The sequence below is a fragment of the Somniosus microcephalus genome, chromosome 4 (assembly GCF_052327205.1).
Source record: "Somniosus microcephalus isolate GS21.2 chromosome 4, FLI_Smic_1.0, whole genome shotgun sequence".
Taxonomy (NCBI): domain Eukaryota; kingdom Metazoa; phylum Chordata; class Chondrichthyes; order Squaliformes; family Somniosidae; genus Somniosus; species Somniosus microcephalus.
Genome location: NC_140990.1, coordinates 908,875 through 931,157, shown reverse-complemented (window position 1 = coordinate 931,157; position 22,283 = coordinate 908,875). Strand labels below are relative to the sequence as shown.

Below are 22,283 nucleotides of genomic sequence, written 5' to 3'. Positions count from 1 at the left end.
ACTCGAGAGCAAGTATGTCTTTTCTTAAGTATGGACACCAAAACTGTATGCAGTATTCCAGGTGCGGTCTCACCAATACCTTGTACAACTGAAGCAATACCTCCCTATTTTTATATTTTATCCCCCTAGCAATGAAAGCCAACATTCCATTGGCCTTCTTAATCACTTGCTGCACCTGCATACTAACCTTTTGAGTTTCGTGCACCAGGACCCCCAGATCCCTTTGTACTTCAGTATTTTCCAGTTTCTTACCATTAAGATAACAACTTGCTCTACGATTTTTCCTGCCAAAGTGCATAACCTCACATTTTCCAGTATTGTATTCCATCTGCCAAATCTCTGCCCACTTACTTAGCCTGTCTATGTCCCCTTGCAGGTTTTTTATGTCCTCCTCACTCACTACTTTCCCTCCCATCTTAGTATCATCTGCACACTTTGATATGTTACACTCGGTCCCCTCCTCCAAATCGTTAATATAGATTGTAAAAAGTTGGGGACCCAGCACTGACCCCTGCGGAACACCACTAGTTACTGATTGCCAGTCCGAGAATGAACCATTTATCCCAACTCTCTGCCTTCTGTTAGATAGCCAATCCTCTATCCATGCCAGAATATTACCCCCAATCCCGTGATTTTTTATCTTAAGCAATAATCTTTTGTGTGGCACCTTGTCAAATGCCTTTTGGAAGTCTAAATACACTACGTCCACTGGTTCCCCTTTATCCACACTACATGTTACTTCCTCAAAGAACTCCAGCAAATTTGTCAAACATGACTTCCCCTTCATAAAACCATGCTGACTTTGTCCTATTAAATTATGATTATCCAAATGTCCTGTTACTGTCTCCTTAATAATGGACTCCAATATTTTACCTGCCACAGATGTTAGGCTAACCGGTCTATAGTTTCCAGCCTTCTGTCTACTGCCCTTTTTAAATAAGGGCATTACATTCGCAGTTTTCCAGTCTGCTTGAAAAGAGAAGGCTGAGGAGGTGACCTCATAGAGGTCTTTAAAATTCTGAAAGGCTTTGATAGAGTGGATACAGAGAGAATGTGTCCACTTGTGGGGAAGAGCAAATCTCGAGGCCACCAGTATAAGATAGGGAATTCAACAACAACAACCGCTTGCCTTTATATAGCACCTTTTAACATAGTAAAACACGGAGCCACATAAGGAGCTATTGGGACAGTTGACCAAAAGCTTGGTCAAAGAGGTAGGTTTTAAGCAGCGTCTTAAAGGACCATCTCCTTTCACCTTGCACCATCATCCCTTTTGTCATTTAATCTCTCCTGCCTTCCACCCTATCACAGACCTTCCCTTTTTGTTCTTTCCTCCTCTCCCCCCTTTCCCTGCCCCTGCACTTGCTGAAAATCTGCTACATCTCTAACTTTTTCCAGTTCTGACGAAAGGCTAACACTAGTTTCTCTCTCCACAGATGCTGCCTGACCTGCTGAGTATTTCCACCATTTTTTCTGATTGTATTTCTTAAAGGAAGGTTTGTGAAAGGTAGGTCATGCCTGACAAAGCTGTTTGAATGTTTTGAGGAGGTGACTAAAGTAGCGGACAGAGGAATGCCTGTGGATTTTGTTTATATGGCCTTCCAGAAGCCATTTGATAAAGTCACGCATAAGAGACTGTTAACTAGATGTAATATCTCCAAGTTTGCAGACGACACAAAGCTGGGTGGGCGTGTGTGCTGTGAGGAGGATGCCGAGAAACTCCAGTATGATTTGGACAGGTTGGGTGATTGGGCAGAAGCATGGCAGATGCAGTATAATGTGGATAAATGCGAGGTTATCCACTTTGGTGTCAAAAACAGGAAGGCAGATTATTATCTGAACGGCACTAGATTGGGAGAAGAGGAAGTGCAACGAGACCTGGGTGTCCTTGTGCATCAGTCGCTGAAGGTAAGCATGCAGGTGCAGCAGGCGGTTAAGAAGGCAAATGGTATGTTGGCCTTCGTAGTGAGAGGGTTTGAGTACAGGAACAAGGATGTCTTGCTGCAGTTGTACAGGGCCTTGGTGAGACCACATCTTGAGTATTGTGTGCAGTTTTGGTCGCCTTAACTGAGGAAGGATGTTCTTGCCATAGAGTGCAGCGAAGATTCACCAGACTGATACCTGGGATGGCAGGAATGACATATGAGGAGAGATTGGGTCGATTGGGCTTATATTCGCTAGAGTTTAGAAGAATGAGAGGGGATCTCATTGAAACTTATTAACAGGACTAAACAGACTAGATGCAGGAAGGATGTTCCCGATGGCGGGTGAGTCCAGAACCAGGGGTCACAATCTAAGGATAAGGGGTAAGCCATTTAGGACTGAGATGAGGAGGAATTTCTTCACCTAGAGAGTGGTGAACCTGTGGCATTCTCTACCACAGAAGGCAGTAGAGGTCAATTCATTAAATATATTCAAGAAAGGAGTTAGATATATTTCTTAAGGCTAAGGGGATCAAGGGACATGGGGAGAAAGCAAGGACAGGGTACTGAATTTGGATGATCAGCCATGATCGCATTGAATGGCGGAGTAGGCTCGAGGGGCCGTGTGGCCTACTCCTGCTCCTATTTCTTATGTTCTTTCTTTACACTGATTGATTTGACGTTATCGTCCTCACCAGATGGCACGTCAATCGATTCAACAAACTCACAAAGACACTTCAGTTGGGTGTATAACTTTATTAGTTCAAAATCCACCCCGAACTTAACTAAGAATCACATTCCTAGCTGGACATCAGTCCTCTGGCACCTACTCTCCCACAAGCCGCCAGTGATTACACCCTCACGGCTCGAGGGGAGGGAACCTCGACTGAGACATGGAGCTGGGCCCTGTTCTCCCAAAGGGACGGATAACTGATCTACTCTTTTTATATAATCGTTCCTGTGTTTACCTCGGGTCATTGAGCATGAGAACACAGGAGTCGAACCATAGCTGCTGCAGACGCCCCACTGTGTCTCAAGGCTACAGAGTTCACTCCTGTCTTTCTCCAGTGTTTTCTGTCACCTCTCTGCTTCCACTGTCTTCACCTGATCTTCCTCTTCGGACCGTTTTGCTCAGAAACATGTTCCCCCCACCCCCCCGCCCCCCCAGGGTTCTATGTCAGCGAAACACTTGTCAGGTCACGAGACTGGTTTCACTGAATAGTGTGCAGTTTTGGTCGCCTTATCTGAGGAAGGATGTTCTTGCCATGGAGGGAGTGCAGCGAAGATTCACTGGGCTGATACCTGGGATGGCAGGAATGACGTATGAGGAGAGATTGGGTCGATTGGGCTTGTACTCACTGGAGTTTAGAAGAATGAGAGGGGAGCTCATTGAAACATATAAAATTCTAACAGGACTAGACAGACTAGATGCAGGAAGGATGTTCCCGATGGTCGGGGTGTCCAGAACCAGGGGTCACAGTCTAAGGATAAGGGGTAAGCCAGTTAGGACATAGAAACATAGAAGATAGGAGCAAGAGTAGGCCATTCGGCCCCTCGAGCCTGCTCCGCCATTCAATGAGATCATGGCTGATCATCCAAATTCAGTACCCTGTCCCTGCCTTCTCCCCATATCCCTTGATCCCTTTAGCCTTAAGAAATATATCCAACTCCTTCTTGAATATTATTTAATAAATTGGCCTCTACTGCCAGCGTAGGTGTGGCAGGGCTGGGTTGAAAGTGGATTTTTAACATTTGTTAAATTTTAACATCTTATCTCTGACCCTCAGAGTCGGAAAGTTGTGGGTTCAGAGTCATAACGGCACGGAAGGAGGCCATTTGGCCTATCGAGTGCATGCCGGCTCTCTGTAGAGCGATCCAGTCAGTCCCATTCCCCCGCTCTATCCCCGTAGCCCTGCAAGTTTATTTCCCTCAAGTGCCTATCCAGTCTCCCCGAGTGTCTCCGCTTCCACCACTTCCATCGGCAGCGAGTTCCAGGTCACATCCCCCCTGTATCTCTTGCCCAAAATCTTAAATCTGTGCGCCCCTAGTCCTTGTACCATCAACTAGTGGGAACAGCCTTTCCCTGTCTAGCCTATCCAAACCCGTCATAATCTTGTACACCTCTATCAAATCACCCCGCAACCTCCTTTGCTCTAATGAAAACAAATCCAGCTTCTCCAACCTGTCCTTGTAACTAAGATCCCCCATCCCCGGAACCATTCTGGTAAATCTCCTCTGCACCCTCTCAAGGGCCTTCACATCCTTCCTAAAGTGTGGTGACCAGAACTGGACGCAATACTCCAGTTGTGGCCTAACCAGCACTTTATAAAGATTCACAGAGATGAGGAGGAATTTCTTCACCCAGAGAGTGGTGAACCTGTGGAATTCTCTACCACAGAAGGCAGTAGAGGCCAATTCATTAAATAAGCTGGAAACTATAGACCAGTTAGCCTAACATCTGTGGTTGGCAAAATGTTGGTGTCCATTATTAAGGAAACAGTAACAGAGCATTTGGATAAACATAATTTAATAGGACAGAGTCAGCATGGTTTTATGAAGGGGAAGTCATGTTTGACAAATTTGCTCGAATTCTTTGAGGATGCAACATACAGGGTGGATAAAGGGGAACCAGTGGATGTAGTGTATTTGGACTTCCAAAAGGCATTTGACAAGGTTCCACACAAAAGATTACTGATCAAGATAAGAAATCACGGGATTGGGGGTAATATACTGGCACGGGTGGAAGATTGGCTATCTAACAGAAAACAAAGAGTTGGGATAAATGGTACATTCTCGGGCTGGCAATCAGTAACTAGTGGTGTTCCGCAGGGGTCAGTGCTGGGACCCCAACTCTTTACAATCTATATTAACGATTTGGAGGAAGGGACCGAGTGCAACATATCCAAGTTTGCCGACAATACAAAGATGGGAGGGAAAGCAGTGAGTGAGGAGGACATAAAAAACCTGCAAAAGGACATAGACAGGCTAAGTGTGTGGGCAGAAATTTGGCAGATGCAATATAATGTTGGAAAGTGTGAGGTTATGCATTTTGGCAGAAAAAATCAAAGAGCAAGTTATTATCTAAATGGAGAGAAACTGTAAAGTGCTACAGTACAAAGGGATCTGGGGGTCCTGGTGCATGAAACACAAAAAGTTAGTATGCAGGTGCAGCAGGTGATCAGGAAGGCCAATGGAATCTTGGCTTTTATTGCAAGGGGGATGGAGTATAAAAACAGGGAAGTCTTGCTGCAGTTATACAGGGTATTGGTGAGGCCACACCTGGAATACTGCGTACAGTTTTGGTTTCCATATTTAAGAAAATATATACTTGCTCTCGAGGCGGTTCAGAGAAGGTTCACTCGGTTGATTCCGGAGATGATTGGGTTGCTGTATGAGGAAAGGTTGAGTAGGTTGGGACTCTACTCATTGGAATTCAGAAGAATGAGAGGCGATCTTATCGAAACATATAAGATTGTGAGGGGGCTTGATCGGGTGGATGCGGTGAGGATGTTTCCACTGATAGGTGAGACTAGAACTAGGGGGCATAATCTAAGAATAAGGGGCTGCCCTTTCAAAACTGAGATGAGGAGAAACTTTTTCACTCAGAAGGTAGTAAACCTATGGAATTTGCTACCCCAGAGAGCTGCGGAAGCTGCAACATTAAATAAATTTAAATCGGAGAAAGACAGTTTCCTGGCAGATACGGGAATTAGGGGTTACAGGGAGAGGGCAGGGAAGTGGACGTGAGTCTCGATTCGGATCAGCCATGATCCTATTGAATGGCGGAGCAGGCCCGAGGGGCCGTATGGCCTACTCCTGCTCCTATTTCTTATGTTCTTATATTCAAGAAGGAGTTGGATATATTTCTTAAGGCTAAAGGGATCAAGGGATATGGGGAGAAGGCAGGGACAGGGTACTGAATTTGGATAATCAGCCATGATCGCATTGAATGACGGAGCAGGCTCGAGGGGCCGAATGGCCTACTCCTATCTTCTATGTCTACATGTACATGGGAACAGCAACCATTGAGCCCCTCCATCCTGTTCCTCCCCATTCAATGAACATAAGAAATAGGAGCAGGAGTAGGCCAATCGGCCCCTTGAGCCTGCTCCGCCATTCAATAAGATCATGGCTGATCTGATCCTAACCTCAAATCTACTTTCACTCTCCATCCCGCCCGAACCCATGTGGTCTCCCGGGAGAGGCGAAAAACCAGATAAAAAACCTAATGGCCAATTTGGGAGAAAAGATCTGGGAAATTCCTCTCCGACCCATCTAGGCGATCGAAACTCGTCCAGGAGATCACTCTGTCCCTGTATTTCCTGCAGTACTTACCTTCTGTAAAAGGTGATCTCCACCCCAGCCAGGAACAGGCCCAATTTACTCTTGAAGGACTCCTAGCTGGCAGCCTGTTCCCGAGGTCTCCACTAATCCCTGTGAATAGAGCCATCTCCTGAAATCTAACACAGAATTAGAACACAAGAAATAGGAGCAGGACCTGGCTACACAGCCCCTGGGCCCGCTCCGCCACCCACAGGGCCATGACCAATCCGAACCTCGCCTCATGTCCAAATTCCTGCCCGCTCCCCGTAACCCCTAATTCCCTTTACTTCTAGGAAACTGTCTATTTCTGTTTTAAATTTATTTAATGATGTAGCTTCCACAGCTTTCTGGGGCAGCAAATTCCACAGGCCTACCACCCTCTGAGTGAAGAAGTTTCTCCTCATCTCAGTTTTGAAGGAGCAGCCCCTTATTCTAAGATTATGTCCCCTAGTTCTAGTTTCACCCATCATTGGGAACATCCTCCCCGCATCCACCCGATCAAGCCCCTTCACAATTTATATGTTTCAGTAAGATTGCCTCTCATTCTTCTGAACTCTAATGAGTCCCAATCTACGCAACCTCTCCTCATATGTCCACCCCTTCATCCCCGGGATTAACCGAGTGAACCTTCTTTGTACTGCCTCGATCTGTATCTTGACTCTTGTCCACCCACCTTGGTTCCACCCTTGTCCAGCAAAAATCTATCCGTCTCCGATTTAAAATGGTTAATTGAGCTGGCATCTACTGCTCTTCTGTGGGAGAGCGCTCCACACTTCTACCACCCTTTGTGTGACAAAGTGTTTCCTAACTTCTCTCCTGAATGGCCTGGCTCTGATGTTAAGGTGCAGCGGGGAAAGAGTTAAACTGACATCGCTGGCAGTTTCACTGAATAGTGTGAGGAAGGACAGGGACTACCATGAAAGGCCACATCCATAAAGATGCGGTCAAAGATAGCTGACCTTTGGAGAGATATAACACAATTAAATGGAGTCAGGATGTCCAGCGTTTCAACTGCCCGTAAGAACTTTATTACCTAGGTTACATTCCAAGGTATCTTTTAATCAGCATTCAGCAGTTTGAGTGATTGATTGAAGAGGCAGCTTATACATGTTTATATTAAGACTAGCAGGGGGTGCCCGGCGTTGCCAGGGCAATTTTGGGCCGCGCGGTCTGCCTGCCCGTGTCTGTCCCCTCTCTCTCTCCCCCTCTCTCCCGTCTCCCTGCGTAGCGCATCAGGCCCGGTGCCGTTGTGATACCGGCAATGCGGGGCCTAGAGGTTGAGGGCCGGCCGGGATCTCGGGCGGAGACGGACCCGAGCTGAGCTCCCCCGCGGCTGACGGCCGGCCGCTCCCCCAACCGCTGTGTGTGTCAGGCCGAGCGGTTGCGAGGCACGGCCCGAGTGAGCCCAACTTACTTGCCGCTCCGGCGGGGCGGGAGCGGGAGCGGGATCGGGAGCCGCAATGAGGGGGGTTTCTTTTGCTGCTGCTGTCCCTGTGGGGATGGAAAAAATGGCGGCGAAGTTCAGGGAGACTGGAGGATTGGGACCCGCCCGTGACGCACTGATTGGTCAACCATCAGGTGAGTGAACTGTAGGATTGGTCAAGCAGCACGTCACTCAACGCTAATGAGAGGCAGGATTGGTCAACCGCTAATGAGTGGATTTTTGAACGTTTTTTGTACTGTCTAAACAATTTTTGTCTGACGAAAAAATACGCCTACGAGAGTCCCCTAACGATAAGCTTTCTTTCGATATAACATACGTGTAGGTACTCTATAACTTTTGATTGTATAGCCGGACAGACATACAGACGTACCGGTTTATATATATAGATTCGTAACCAATCCGTGAAGGTGCATGCGGGCCAAGATCCAATCAGGTGGCAGGAATGAATTGTGCATGAGGTGGCCATGCTTATTGTAATGTATAAAAATGTAGTGTTTGCTGTAACAATTTGGAGAAGTCTGGCTAAGACAGAGCAGACTGTCTCCCCACCGGTGCAATAAAGACAACTTGACTATCGATCTAAAACCTTGTGTCGAGTGTTGGTTTAAAATACTCCACAACAAAGGTTATGCCCCCCTTGTCCTCAACTCCCCCACCAGTGGAGACAATTTTTCACTGCCTACCCTATCAATTCCTTTCAAAATCCTAAAAACCTCAATCAAAGCACCCCTGAACATTCTATATTCCAGGGAATACAAGCCTAGTTTATTATAATCTCTCCTCCTAATCTAACCCTTGGAGCCCGGGTAACATTCTGGTGAATCTGTGCTGCACTCCTTCCAAGGCCAAGAGATCCTTTCAAAGATGTTGTGCCCCGTAGTGGTTAGCACTGTTGCCTCACAGCGCCAGGGGCCCGGGTTCAAATCCGGCCTCGGGTGACTGTCTGTGTGGAGTTTGCACATTCTCCCCGTGTTTGCGTGGGTTTCCTCCCACAGTCCAAAGATGTGCGGGTTAGGTTGATTGGCCATGATAAAAAAATTGACCCTTAGTGTTAGGAGGGATTAAATACGTGGGGTTACGGGGATAGGGCTTGGGTGGGATGGCTGTCAGTGTAGGGACCGGGTGCTAGGGTTTGGATGATCAGCCATGATCTCGTTGAATGGCGGAGCAGGCTCGAAGGGCCGAATGGCCTACTCCTGCTCCTATCTTCTATGTTTCTATGTTATGTTACACAGCACCTCCCAAACCGGCAACCTCCACCACCTGGCAGAACAAGGGCAGCAGGCGTGTGGGACCACCACCAAGTTCCCCTCCAAGTCACACACCATCCTGACTTGGAAATGTATCAGCCGTTCCTTCATCGTCGCTGGGTCAAAATCCTGGAACTCCCTCCCTAACAGCACTGTGGGAGCACCTTCACCACACGGACTGCAGCAGTTCAAGAAGGTGACTCGCCACCACCTTCTCGAGGACAATTAGGGATGGGCAATAAATGCCGGCCTTGCCAGCGACGCTCTTCCAATTAGGCACTTCACAGCCTTCCGGACTCAGGTAAGCATGCAGGTGCAGCAGGCGGTTAAGAAGGCAAATGGTATGTTGGCCTTCGTAGCGAGAGGGTTCGAGTACAGGAACAAGGATATCTTGCTGCAGTTGTACAGGGGCTTGGTGAGACCACATCTTGAGTATTGTGTGCAGTTTTGGTCGCCTTATCTGAGGAAGGATATTCTTGCCATGGAGGGACTGCAGCGGAGATTCACCAGGCTGATACCTGGGATGGCAGGAATGACGTATGAGGAGAGATTGTGTCGATTGGGCTTATACTCACTGGAGTTTAGAAGGTTGAGAGGGGATCTCATCGAAACTTATAAAATTCTAACAGGACTAGACAGACTAGATGCAGGAAGGATTATCCCGATGGCGGGGGAGTCCAGAACCAGGGGTCACAGTCTAAGGATAAGGGGTAAGCCATTTAGGACTGAGATGAGGAGGAATTTCTTCACCCAGAGAGTGGTGAACCTGTGGAATTCTCTGCCACAGAAGGCAGTAGAGGCCAATTCATTAAATATATTCAAGAAGGAGTTGGATATATTTCTTAAGGCTAAAGGGATCAAGGGATATGGAGAGAAAGCAGGGACCGGGTACTGAATTTGGATGGTCAGCCATGATCTCACTGAATGGCGGAGCAGGCTCGAGGGGCCAAATGGCCTACTCCTGCTCCTACCTTCTATGTTTCTAATATCGAGTTCAACAATTTCAGATCGTAACCTCGGCCCCTATTACATTTTTATATATTTTTTATCCACACCTTTGTTTTGGCCCTTCCCCCTTTTTTTCTCTCCCACATGGCAGCTGTCTCTCATTCTGCCAGTGCTTTTCACACTGCATCCATTTAATAAACATCTAGAGCCGTCTTTTGTCTCTTTACTCGTCCTATTACCATCTCGTCTGGTTTTGAATACCTCTTAATGTCTCTTCACTTCTCTTTTGTTCTTTCATCCCCATTTCCCAACCCCCAAACTGGCCTTTTAATCTGTTTCATTTCCTGTGTTTTCTCTCAGTCCTGACGAAGGGTTTCGCCCTGAAACGTTGACTCTATTTCTCTCTCCATGGATGTTGCCTGGCCTGCTGAGTTTTTCCAGCATTTTCTGTTGTTATTTCAGATTTCCAGCATCCACAGTATTTTCCTATTGTCCCAGGAACAAATATATATATTTTTTAAACTCCAGGTGTACAACCTCGGACGTACTTCGCTTATTCATGATGCTTGCGTTAGCCACTTGTTTAACGCTAAAACCGACATAAAATTGGCATTTATTTCCCAACAGACTATTAAACCCCAGTTTAGTTATTCGGGGTTATTATCAGCATCAACAGTTAAGTGGGTAGGCAATAAGCTGGCAGATGGAGTACAATGTGAGGTTCACAGAAATCACAGAAACCCCACAGTGCAGATAGAGGCCATTTCGGCCCATCGAGCCTGCACCGACACATATCCCACCCGATCCCCGTAACCCCTACACCAACACATATCCCACCCTATCCCCATAACCCCACGTATTTAATCCCCCTAACACTAAGGGTCAATTTATCATAGCCAATCAACCTAAACCCACACATCTTTGGACTGTGGGAGGAAACCGGAGCACCCGGAGGAAACCCACGCAAACACGGGGAGAATGTGCAAACTCCACACAGTCGCCCGAGGCCGGATTTGAACCCGGGTCCCTGGCACTGTGAGGCAACAGTGCTAACCACTATGCCACCGTGCCGCCTTATTCAATTTGGTTATTCAATTTGGTAGTTTTTTTTTTAAATGGTGAGAAACTTTCCAATGTTGGTGTTCAGAGAGATTTGGGTGTCCTCGTGCAAGAAACACAGAAAGCTAGCATGCAGGTACAGCAAGCAATAAGGAAGGCAAATGGCATGTTGGCCTTTATTGCAAGGGGGCTGGAGTATAAGAGTGAGGAAGTCTTGCTACAATTGTACAGGGCCTTGGTGAGACCACACATGGAGTACTGTGCACAGTTTTGGTCTCCTTATCTAAGGAAGGATATACTTGCCTTGGAGGCGGCGCAACGAAGGTTCACTAGATTGATTCCTGGGAGGAGAGGGCTGTCCTATGTGGAGAGAGTGTGTAGAATGGGCCGATACTCTCTGGCGTTTAGAAGAATGAGCGGTGATCTCATTGAAACATATATTCTGAGGCGGGACTGACAGGGTACAGTAGCATAGTGGTTATGTTACTGGACCAGTAATCCAGGGGCCTGGACTAATTATCTGGGGCCGTGAGTTCAAATCCCACCACGGCATGCTGGGGATTTCAAATTCAGTTTATTAAATAAATCTGGAATAAAAGTCTAGTATCAGTAATGGTGACCATGAAACTACCGGGTTGTCATTAAAAACCCTAATGTTCACTAATGTCCTTTTTAGGGAAGGAAATCTGCCACCCTTACTCGGTCTGGCCGATATGTGACTCCAAACCCACAGCAATGTGGGTGACTCTTAAATGCCCCTCTGAAATGGCGGCTCAACCTTCGAGGGCAGTTGGGGATGGGCAGTAAATGCCGGCCTTGCCCACACCGCATGAACGAATTAAAAAAAAAAAAGATGCTGAGAGGTTGTTTCCCCTGGCTGGAGAGTCTAGAACTAGGGGTCACAGTCTCGGGATAAGGGGTCAGCCATTTAAGACTGAGATGAGGAGGAATTTCACTCGGAGGGTTGTGAATCTTTGGAATTCGCTTCCTCAGAGGGCTGTGAATTTTGAGTATATTCAAGGCTGAGATCGATAGATTTTTGGACTCTAGGGGAATCAAGGAATATGGAGATCGGGCGGGAAACTTGAGGTCGAAGATCAGCCACGATCTTATTGAATGGCGGAGCAGGCTCGAGGGGCTGTATAGAAACATAGAAGATAGGAGCAGGAGTAGGCCATTCGGCCCCTCGAGCCTGTTCCGCCATTTAAAGAGATCATGGCTGATCATCCAAATTCAGTACCCTGTCCCTGCTTTCTCCCCATATCCCTTGATCCCTTTAGCCTTAAGAAATATATCTAACTCCTTCTTGAATATATTTAATGAATTGGCCTCAACTGCCTTCTGTGGTAGAGAATTCCACAGGTTCACCACTCTCTGGGTGAAGAAATTCCTCATCTCTGTCCTAAATGGCTTACCCCTTATCCTTAGACTGTGACCCCTGGTTCTGGACTCCCCGACCATCGGGAACATCCTTCCTGCATCTAGTCCTGTTAGAATTTTATAAGTTTCAATGAGATCCCCTCTCATTCTTTGAAACTCTAGCGAATATAAGCCCAATTGACTCAATCTCTCTTCATACGTCATTCCTGCCATCCCAGGTATCAGTCTGGTAAAGTGGCCTACTCCTGCTCCTAATTGTTATGTTCTCAACAACAGCCCCCACCCCCCCTCCCACTAATTGCCATAATCACATCAAGGATTAATCCATGTTAATTAACAGCAAAATCTGACCATTGCAGTCAATTGTGGACTCGCTGGTGTCTCAGCAGGTGAGATGAACAGTTGAATCGCTTTTCACACACGGAGCAGGTGAACTGGCCCTTTGCAGTGTGGACTCGCTGGTGCCTCAGGAGGCTGGCGTGCTGCGTAAAGGACTTCCCGCAGTGAGAGCAGCCAACCGGGCTCTCCCCAGTGTGGACGCGTCGATGCCGTTTCAGGTCCTTGCTGGACTTGAAGCGCTTCTCACAGTCGGGACACCCAAACGGCCTCTCGTCGGTGTGAACCAGCTGGTGTTCCCGTAGAGAGGAGGCAAGAGTGAAGCCCTTCCCGCACTCGGAGCAGGCGAACGGCCTCTCCTCGGTGTGAACGCGCTGGTGGGTCAGCAGGGTGGAGGACTGAGTGAACCCCTTCCCGCACACTGAGCAGGTGAACGGCCTCTCGCCGGTGTGAACTCGCCGGTGCATCAGCAGCTTCGAGGACTTGCGGAACCTCTTCCCGCATTGAGAGCAGCCGAACGGCCGCTCGTCGCTGTGAACGTGCCGGTGTATCTTCAGGTACTTGGAGCTCTTGAAGCTCTTCTGGCAGTCGGGGCATTGGAAGGGCCTCTCGTCGGTGTGGATATGCTGGTGTTCGCGCAGAGAGGAGGCGAGACTGAAGCCCTTCCCACACACGGGGCAAGTGAACGGCCGCTCCCCGGTGTGAGCTCGCTGGTGTATCAGCAGGGTGGACGACTCTGTGAAGCCCTTCCCGCACTCAGGGCAGGTGAATGGCCTCTCTCCGGTGTGCACTCGCTGGTGCTGCATGAGCTCCCTGGATCTTTTGAAGCTCTTCTCGCAGTCGGAGCACTGAAAGGGTCGCTCCTCGCTGTGGACCCGCTCGTGAGTCGAGAGATGGGACGACTGGTTAAACCTCTTCTCGCAGCGAGAGCAGGCGAAGGGCTTCTCGTCGGTGTGCAGGCGCCGGTGCCTCAGAAGGGCCGACTGCTGAGTGAACCCCTTCCCGCACGCGGAGCAGGTGAACGGCCTCTCCCCGGTGTGGACTCGCCCGTGCGCCAGCAGGTGTCCCGACTGGTTGAATCCCATCCCGCACACGGAGCAGGTGAAGGGCCATTTTCCGGTGTGACTGCGCTGGTGCATCTCCAGCTCGGAGGGGTAGTTGAACCTCCTCCCGCAGTCCCCACAGCGATAGGGCTGGTCCCCGGTGTGGCTGCGCTTGTGCCTCCCCAGGCTGGACGACTGGCTGAAGGAGCGTCCACACACGGAGCACTTGTACGGTTTGTCCACGCTCCGATTGCTGCTTTCCCCTTCCATCTGCCGATGATTTTCAGATCCTGGTAACTCGAGTGACTCTGTCAGATCTTGACGTGATGTTTGGTTTGAGCTTCCCGTCTGCCAATCCTCCATTTGGAACACTCTGTAAAACAAGTTGACATAATTAATTACTGTAAGTACAGGAGAGAAGTTCCGAACAGACGATTTACTATCTTACATTCCACTTTTAATTCCTCCAAAACCCACTCTCCCTCCTCTCTGTACTGCAATCAAGTTGTATCACACCGTCTCCGCGTCTGTAACCACAACACATAGAAATACAGACGATAGGAGCAGGAGTAGGCCATTCGGCCCCTCGAGCCTGCTCCGCCATTTAATTAGATCATGGCTGATCATCCAAATTCAGTGCCCTGTCCCTGCCTTCTCCCCACATCCCTTGAGCCCTTTAGCCTTAAATATATCTAACTCCTTCTTGGAGATAGTGTCCCTTTAAATATCTAGGAGTTACCCTGAGGTAAGGAGACACACTGTCCCTTTAACTGTCACAACTCTCCACAGTGTCAGCCGTGGCTCAGTGGGCAGCACCCTCGCCCCTGAATCAGAAGGTTGTGGGTTCAAGTCCCACTCCAGGGATTTGAGCACAAAAATCTAGGTTGACACTCCACTGTCGAAGGGGCCGCACTGAGGGAGTGCCGCACTGTCGGAGGGGCGGTACTCAGGGAGCGCCGCACTGTCGGAGGGGCAGTACCGAGGGTGTGCCGCACTGTCGGAGGGGCAGTACTGAGGGAGCGCCGCACTGTCGGAGGGGCAGTACCGAGAGAGCGCCGCACTGTCGGAGGAGCCGTACTGAGGGAGCGGCACACTGTCGGAGGGGCAGTACTGAGGGAGCGCTGCACTGTCGGAGGGGCAGTACTGAGGGAGTGCTGCACTGTCGGAGGGGCAGTACTGAGGGAGTGCTGCACTGTCGGAGGGGCAGTACTGAGGGAGCGCTGCACTGTCGGAGGGGCAGTACTGAGGGAGCGCCGCACTGTCGGAGGGGCAGTACTGAGGGAGCGCCGCACTGTCGGAGGGGCAGTACTGAGGGAGCTCCACACTGTCGGAGGGCAGTGTTGAGGGAGCGCCGCACTGTCGGAGGGGCAGTGCTGAGGGAGCGCCGCACTGTCGGAGGGGCAGTACTGAGGGAGCGCCGCACTGTCGGAGGGGCGGTACTGAGGGAGCGCCGCACTGTTGGAGGGGCGGTACTGAGGGAGCGCTGCACTGTTGGAGGGGCAGTACCGAGGGAGCGGCACACTGTCGGAGGGGCAGTACCGAGGGAGCGCCGCACTGTCGGAGGGGCAGTACTGAGGGAGCGCTGCACTGTTGGAGGGGCAGTGCAGACAATGACGTACTTTGTTTTTATTTCAAAAGAAAATGCTGAAAATCCTCATCAGGTCACGCAGCATCTGTGGGGAGAGAAACAGAGTTACAGTTTAAGAATGTTTTTCATCTGAACTTTTTTGAAGTGTGGTCACTGTTGTAATATAGGAAACGCGGCAGCGAATTTGCACACAGCAAGCTCCCACAAACAGCAATGTGATAATGACCAGATTATTATTTTTTTTTTTTTAGTGATGTTGATTGAGGTTGACCTCCAACAGTGCAGCACTCCCTCAGTACTGCAAGTACAGGAGAGAAATTCACTGTATTGAAATCAAGCTGCATCACAAAGTCTCAGCCCCTGTAACCACAATACGGAGACACAGTGTCCCTTTAAATATCTAGGCGTTACCCTTGGGTAAGGCGACACACTGTCCCTTCAATTAAAAACAGAAACAAAATGTCGCAGTCCCTTTAACTATTACAAATCCACACGGTGTCAAAAACATAGAAGATAGGAGCAGGAGAAATTCCTCATCTCTGTCCTAAATGGCTTACCGCTTATCCTTAGACTGTGACCCCTGGTTCTGGACTCCCCGACCATCGGGAACATCCTTCCTGCATCTAGTCTGTCCAGACCTGTCAGAATTTTATAAGTTTCAATGAGATCCCCTCTCATTCTTCTAAACTCCAGCGAGTATAAGCCCAATCGACCCAGCTTTGTGTCATCTGCCAACTTGGAGATATTACATCCAGTTCACTCGTCCAGATCATTAATATATATTGTGAATAGCTGGGGTCCTAGGCCCGATCCCTGCAGTACCCCACTAGTCACTGCCTGCCACTCCAAAAAAGACCCGTTTATTCCAACTCTTTGCTTTCTGTCTGCCAACCAGTTCTCTATCCAAGTCAGTCCCTTGCCCCCAATCCCATGTGCTTCAACTTTACACGCTAATCTCTTATGCGGGACCTTATCGAAAGCCTTCTGAAAGTCCAAATACACCACATCCACTGGTTCTCCCTTATCTATTCTACCAGTTACATCCTCAAAAAACTCCAGTAGATTAGTCAAGCACGGTTTACCTTTTGTAAATCCATGTTGACTTTGTCCGATCCTGTCACTGTTTTCCAAATGCTCTGCTATTACATCTTTTATAATGGACTCTAGCATTTTCCCCACTACCGATGTCAGGCTTACCGGTCTATAATTCCCCATTGTGGCTCAGTGGGCCGCACTCACCTTCCGAGTCAGAAAGTCGTGGGTTCAAGTCCCACTCCAGAGACGTGAGCACAAAAATCTAGGCTGACACTCCAGCGCAGTGCTGCGGGAAACAGAAAATGCTGGAAACACTCAGCAGGTCCGGCAGCATCTGTGGAGAGAGAAACAGAGTTAACGTTTCAGGTCGATGACCCTGAAAAGTGCGAGGTGATGCATTTTGGACGGACAAATAAGGCAAGGGAATACACAATGAGTGGTAGGACCCTAGGAAGTACAGAGGGTCTGAGGGACCTTGGTGTACATGTACATAGATCCCTGAAGGCAGCGGAACAGGTAGATAAGGTGGTTAAAAAGGCATATGGGATACTTGCCTTCATTAGCCGAGGCATAGAATATAAGAGCAGGGAGGTTATGATGGAGCTGTACAAAACGCTGGTGAGGCCACAGCTGGAGTACTGTGTGCAGTTCTGGTCGCCTCACTATAGGAAGGATGTGATTGCCTTGGAGAGGGTGCAGAGAAGATTCACCAGGATGTTACCTGGGATGGAGCGCCTCAGCTATGAAGAGAGGCTGGACAGGCTGGGGTTGTTTTCCTTGGAGCAAAGAAGGCTGAGGGGGGACCTGATTGAGGTGTACAAAATGATGAGGGGCATAGATAGGGTAGACAAAGAGGAACTTTTCCCCTTAGTAGGGGGGTCAATAACAAGGGGGCATAGATTCAGGGTAAGGGGCAGGAGATTTAGAGGGGATTTGAGGAGGAACTTTTTCACCCAGAGGGTGGTTGGAATGTGGAACTCAATGCCTGAAAGGGTGGTAGAGGCAGGAACCCTCACAACATTCAAGAAGCATTTGGATGAGCACTTGAAATGCCATTGCATACAAGGCTACGGACCAAATGCTGGAAAATGGGATTAGACTGGACAGGGATGGATGGGCGGCGCAGACACGATGGGCCGAAGGGCCTCTTTCTGTGCTGTAAAACTCTATGACTCTATGAGAACTGAGGGAGCGCTGCGCTGTTGGAGGTGCCGTCTTTCAGATGAGACGTTAAACCGAGGCTCCGTCTGCTCTCTCGGGTGGACGTAAACGATCCCATGGCCACTATTTCAAAGAAGAGCAGGGGATTTCTTCCCGGTATTGTGGCCAATATTCATCCCTCAACCGACGTCACTGGGGAAAAAACCCAGATTATCTGGTCATTATCACATTGCTGTCTGTGGGACCTTGCTGTGTGCAAATTGGCTGCCACGTTTCCTACATTACAACGGTGACTATGCTTCAAAAATAGTTCATTGGCCGTGTAGCGCGTTGGGACGCCCGGTGGTGGCGAAAGGCGCCGTATAAATCCAAGTCTTTCTAAATGTGTTAAAATGGTTGCCCCACACCTTTTATTGGCCCAGAAATTCGGGTCGGGGGCTTCCCGCGGGTGTAAGCCCCTCCGACCTGCACTTACCTAGCGCGCCGGCCGTTGAGCTGTGGGCCCCCCGTGGGATTCCGATCCTGGGCCTCCTCCAGCAGCCGGCGCACAGTGCTTGTGTATCCCAGGGGCACAGTTAGTTCGATGCGTCCCCTGGGATCACGTGGGCCATGGGAAGCAGGGAATGCTTCATTCATAAGTTTGACAGGAAGGGCTGTCAAACTTATAAATACTATAAGCCCTAAAACATCACTAAATCTTAAAATAAATTTTTAAAAAAACATCACATTTTTAAATAAACTATAAATTACATGAAATAACAATTTTAAACAATATTTAAATTTTTGAAAAAATAATTTTATTTTCTAACGGGGCTAAAAATTAAACTTACCTTTCTTTAAAGTATTTAAAAATAATAAACCTGTGGAAAAAATGTTTTAATTTTAATTAATTCACCACTTACCTTGTAAAAAGCAGGCCTTGCGACTGCTTTTTAAATGTGTAACTCCTGGAGACTTACCCTCCCAGAGAAACCTGGAAAAAAAACATAAGTTCGATGCGCACGCGCTGCTTCTCCTGCGCACGCGTTTGACTTCTGAACCCCTTCTTTCAGGGGAACGGAAGTGCCGGTTTCCCGCGCATGCGCAGTGCGTGCACGAAACCGGCACTTCCATTGGGCCTACGGGTGAGCACCCTGTGTGTACTCACCCGTGGAGACCCGAATTTCTGGGCCATTATGTTTAAAAGCAAAATATAAGAGAGGTACAGCTTCAATCATCAATTGAAGAAGCTTCTGCAAATAAGAAAGAAAGACTTGCCTTTCTGTAGCGCCTTTCACGACCACCGGACGTCTCGAGGCGCTTTACAGCCAACGAAGTACTTTTTCAAGTGCAGTCACTGTTGTAATGTGGGAAACGCGGCAGCCAATTTGCGCACAGCAAGCTCCCAAAAGCAGCAATGTGATAATGACCAGATCATCTGTTTTTGTTATATTGTTTGAGGGATAAATATTGGCCCCAGGACACCGGGGAGACCTCTCCCCTACCCTTCTTCGAAATAGTACCACGGGATCTTTTACGTCCACCTGAGAGGGCAGACGGGGCCCTCGGTTTAACGTCTCATCCGAAAAACGGCACCTCCGACAGGGCAGCACTCCCTCGGCACTGCACTGGGAGTGTCAGCCTAGCTTTATGTGCTCAACTCCCTGCAGTGGGACTTGAACAAGGGAGAGGTAATATACACTAAATGGCACAGTTTTAAACAGTGTGCAGGGACAGAGGGACCTGGGAGTTAATGTGCATAGGTCACATACGAATTAGGAGCAGGAGTCGGCCACTCGGCCCCTCGAGCCTGCTCCACCATTCAGTAAGATCATGGCTGATCCGATTACTCCACATTCCCACCTACCCCCGATAACCTTTCACCCCCTTGCTTACCAAGAATCTATCTACCTCCGCCTTAAAAATATTCAAAGACTCTGCTTCCACTGCCCTCTGAAGAAGAGAGTTCGAAATACTCACGACCCTCTGTGAGAAAAAAATTCTCCTCATCTCTGTCTTAAATGGGCGACCCCTTATTTTTAAACTGTGCCCCTAGTTCTCGATTCTCCCACAAGAGGAAACATCCTCTCCACATCCACCCTGTCCAGACCCCTCAGGATCTTATGTGTTTCAATCAAGTCACCTCTTACTCTTCTAAACTCCAGCGGATACAAGCCTAGCCTGTCCAACCTTTCCTCACAAGACAACCCGCCCATTCCAGGTATTAGTCTAGTAAACCTTCTCTGAACTGCTTCCAACGCATTTACATCCTTCCTTAAATAAGGAGACCAATACTGTACACAGTGCTCCAGATGTGGTCTCACCAATGCCCTGTATAACTGAAGCATAACCTCCCTACTTTTGTATTCAGTTTCCCTCGCAATAAACAATAACATTCTATTAGCTTTCCTGATTACTTGCTGTACCTGCATACTAACCTTTTGTGATTCATGCACTAGGACACCCAGATCCCTCTGCATCTCAGAGCTCTGCAATCTCTCACCATTTAGATAATATGCTTCTTTTATATTCTTCCTGCCAAAATGGACAACTTCACATTTTCCCACATTATACTCCATTTGCCAGATCTTTGCTCACTCACTTAACCTATCTGTATCCCTTTGTAGCCTCCTTATGTCCTCTTCACAATTTACTTGAAGGTGGCGGGACATATTGAGAGATTGGTTGGCAAAGCATATGGGATCTTGGGCTTCATAAATAGAGGTATTGAGTACAGAGGTAGAGAAGTTATGCTGAACCTTTATGAAGCGCAGGTTAGGCCACAACTGGAGTATTGCGTCCAGTTCTGGTCACCACACTTTAGGAAGGATCTGAAGGCCCTTGAGAGGGTGCAGAGGAGATTTACCAGAATGGTTCCGGGGATAGAAACATAGAAGATAGGAGCAGGAGTAGGCCATTCGGCCCTTCGAGCCTGCTCCGCCATTCAATGAGATCATGGCTGATCATCCAAATTCAGTGCCCTGTCCCTGCCTTCTCCCCATATCCCTTGATCCCTTTAGCCCTAAGAAATATATCCAACTCCTTCTTGAATATATTTAATGAATTGGCCTCAACCGCCTTCTGTGGTAGAGAATTCCACAGGTTCACCACTCTCTGGGTGAAGAAATTCCTCCTCATCTCAGTCCTAAATGGCTTACCCCTTATCTTTAGACTGTGACCGCTGGTTCTGGACTCCCCGGCCATCGGGAACATCCTTCCTGCATCTAGTCCTGTTAGAATTTTATAAGTTTCAATGAGATCCCCTCTCAATCTTCTAAACTCCAGCGAGTATAAGCCCAATCGACCCAATCTCTCCTCATACGTCATTCCTGCCATCCCAGGGATCAGCCTTGTGAATCTTCGCTGAACTCCTTCCATGGCAAGAACATCCTTCCTCAGATAAGGCGACCAAAACTGCACACAATACTCAAGGTGTGGTCTCACCAAGGCCCTGTACAACTGCAGCAAGACATCCTTGTTTCTGTACTCAAATCCTCTCGCTACGAAGGCCAACATACCATTTGCCTTCTTCACCGCCTGCTGCACCTGCATGCTTACCTTCATCTTAGCTACAAGGACAGGTTGGAGAAGCTGGATTTGTTTTCATTGGAGCAAAGGAGGATGAGGGGTGATTTGATGGAGGTGTACAAGATTATGAGGGGTTTGGATAGGCTAGACGGGGAAAGGCTGTTCCCACTAGTTGATGGTACAAGGACTAGGGGACACAGATTTAAGGTTTTGGGCAAGAGATACAGGGGGGACGCGAGGGGAAAACTTTTTTACGCAGCGAGTGGTGAGGACCTGGAACTCGCTGCCGACGGAAGTGGTGGAAGCGGAGACACTCACTGTTTTCAAGGGGAGACTGGATAGGCACTTGAGGGAAATAAACTTGCAGGGCTACGGGGATAGAGCGGGGGAGTGGGACTGACTGGATCGCTCTACAGAGAGCCGGCACGGACTCGATGGGCCGAATGGCCTCCCTCTGTGCCGTTATGACTCGATGAACCCATAACCTTCTGACTCTGAGGATCAGAGATAAGATAATAATGTTAAAATGTAACAATAATGTTAAAAATCCACTTTCAATCCAGCCCTGCCACACCTACTCTCAGACAATGGAGTGGCTGAAGACCCCGACATCACCAGCCCGGGTCCCCCGCCCCCTACCTCACCAGCCTGGGTCATAGAAACATAGAAGATAGGAGCAGGAGTCGGCCATTCGGCCGCTCGAGCCTGCTCCGCCATTCAATGCGATCATGGCTGATCATCCAAATTCAGTACCCGGTCCCTGCCTTCTCCCCATATCCCTTGATCCCTTTAGCCTTAAGAAATATATCCAACTCCTTCTTGAATATATTTAATGAATTGGCCTCAACTGCCTTCTGTAGTAGAGAATTCCACAGGTTCACCACTCTCTGGGTGAAGAATTTCCTCCTCATCTCTGTCCTAAATGGCTTACCCCTTATCCTTAGACTGTGACCCCTGGTTCTGGACTCCCTGACCATCGGGAACATCCTTCCCACATCTAGTCCTTTCTAGTCCTGTTAGTATTTTATAAGTTTCAATGAGATTCCCTCTCATTCTTCTAAACTCCAGCGAGTATAAGCCCAATCGTCCCAATCTCTCCCCCTACGTCACCAGTCCGGGTCACTCCCCCTGGGTCACCAGTCCGGGTCACTCCCCCGCTGGGTCACCAGTCCGGGTCACTCCCCCCCCTCGGGTCACCATGCCGGGTCACTCCCCCCTGGGTCACCAGTCCGGGTCACTCCCCCGCCGGGTCACCAGTCCGGGTTACTCCCCCTGGGTCACCAGTCC

General features: G+C 48.8%; 1 protein-coding gene across 3 annotated transcripts in view; it reads right to left on the bottom strand.

The window, feature by feature from the left end:
• Positions 1–7,243: 7,243 nt before the first annotated feature.
• LOC147117945 (uncharacterized) overlaps positions 7,244–22,283 on the bottom strand; it is a 61,537-nt gene continuing 46,497 nt past the window's right edge. For 2 of the 3 annotated variants that reach the window (XM_085984269.1, XM_085984268.1), the window contains exons 2-4: positions 16,533–16,662; positions 15,325–15,378; positions 7,244–14,078 (exon numbers count right to left, since the gene is read on the bottom strand). In XM_085984269.1, coding sequence (XP_085840395.1) covers positions 12,686–14,068 — 1,383 coding nt within the window. In that variant the 5' untranslated portion in view covers positions 14,069–14,078; positions 15,325–15,378; positions 16,533–16,662 and the 3' untranslated portion in view covers positions 7,244–12,685. The remainder of the gene's footprint in view (positions 14,079–15,324; positions 15,379–16,532; positions 16,663–22,283) is intronic. The other variant, XM_085984270.1, reaches the window with a different exon arrangement.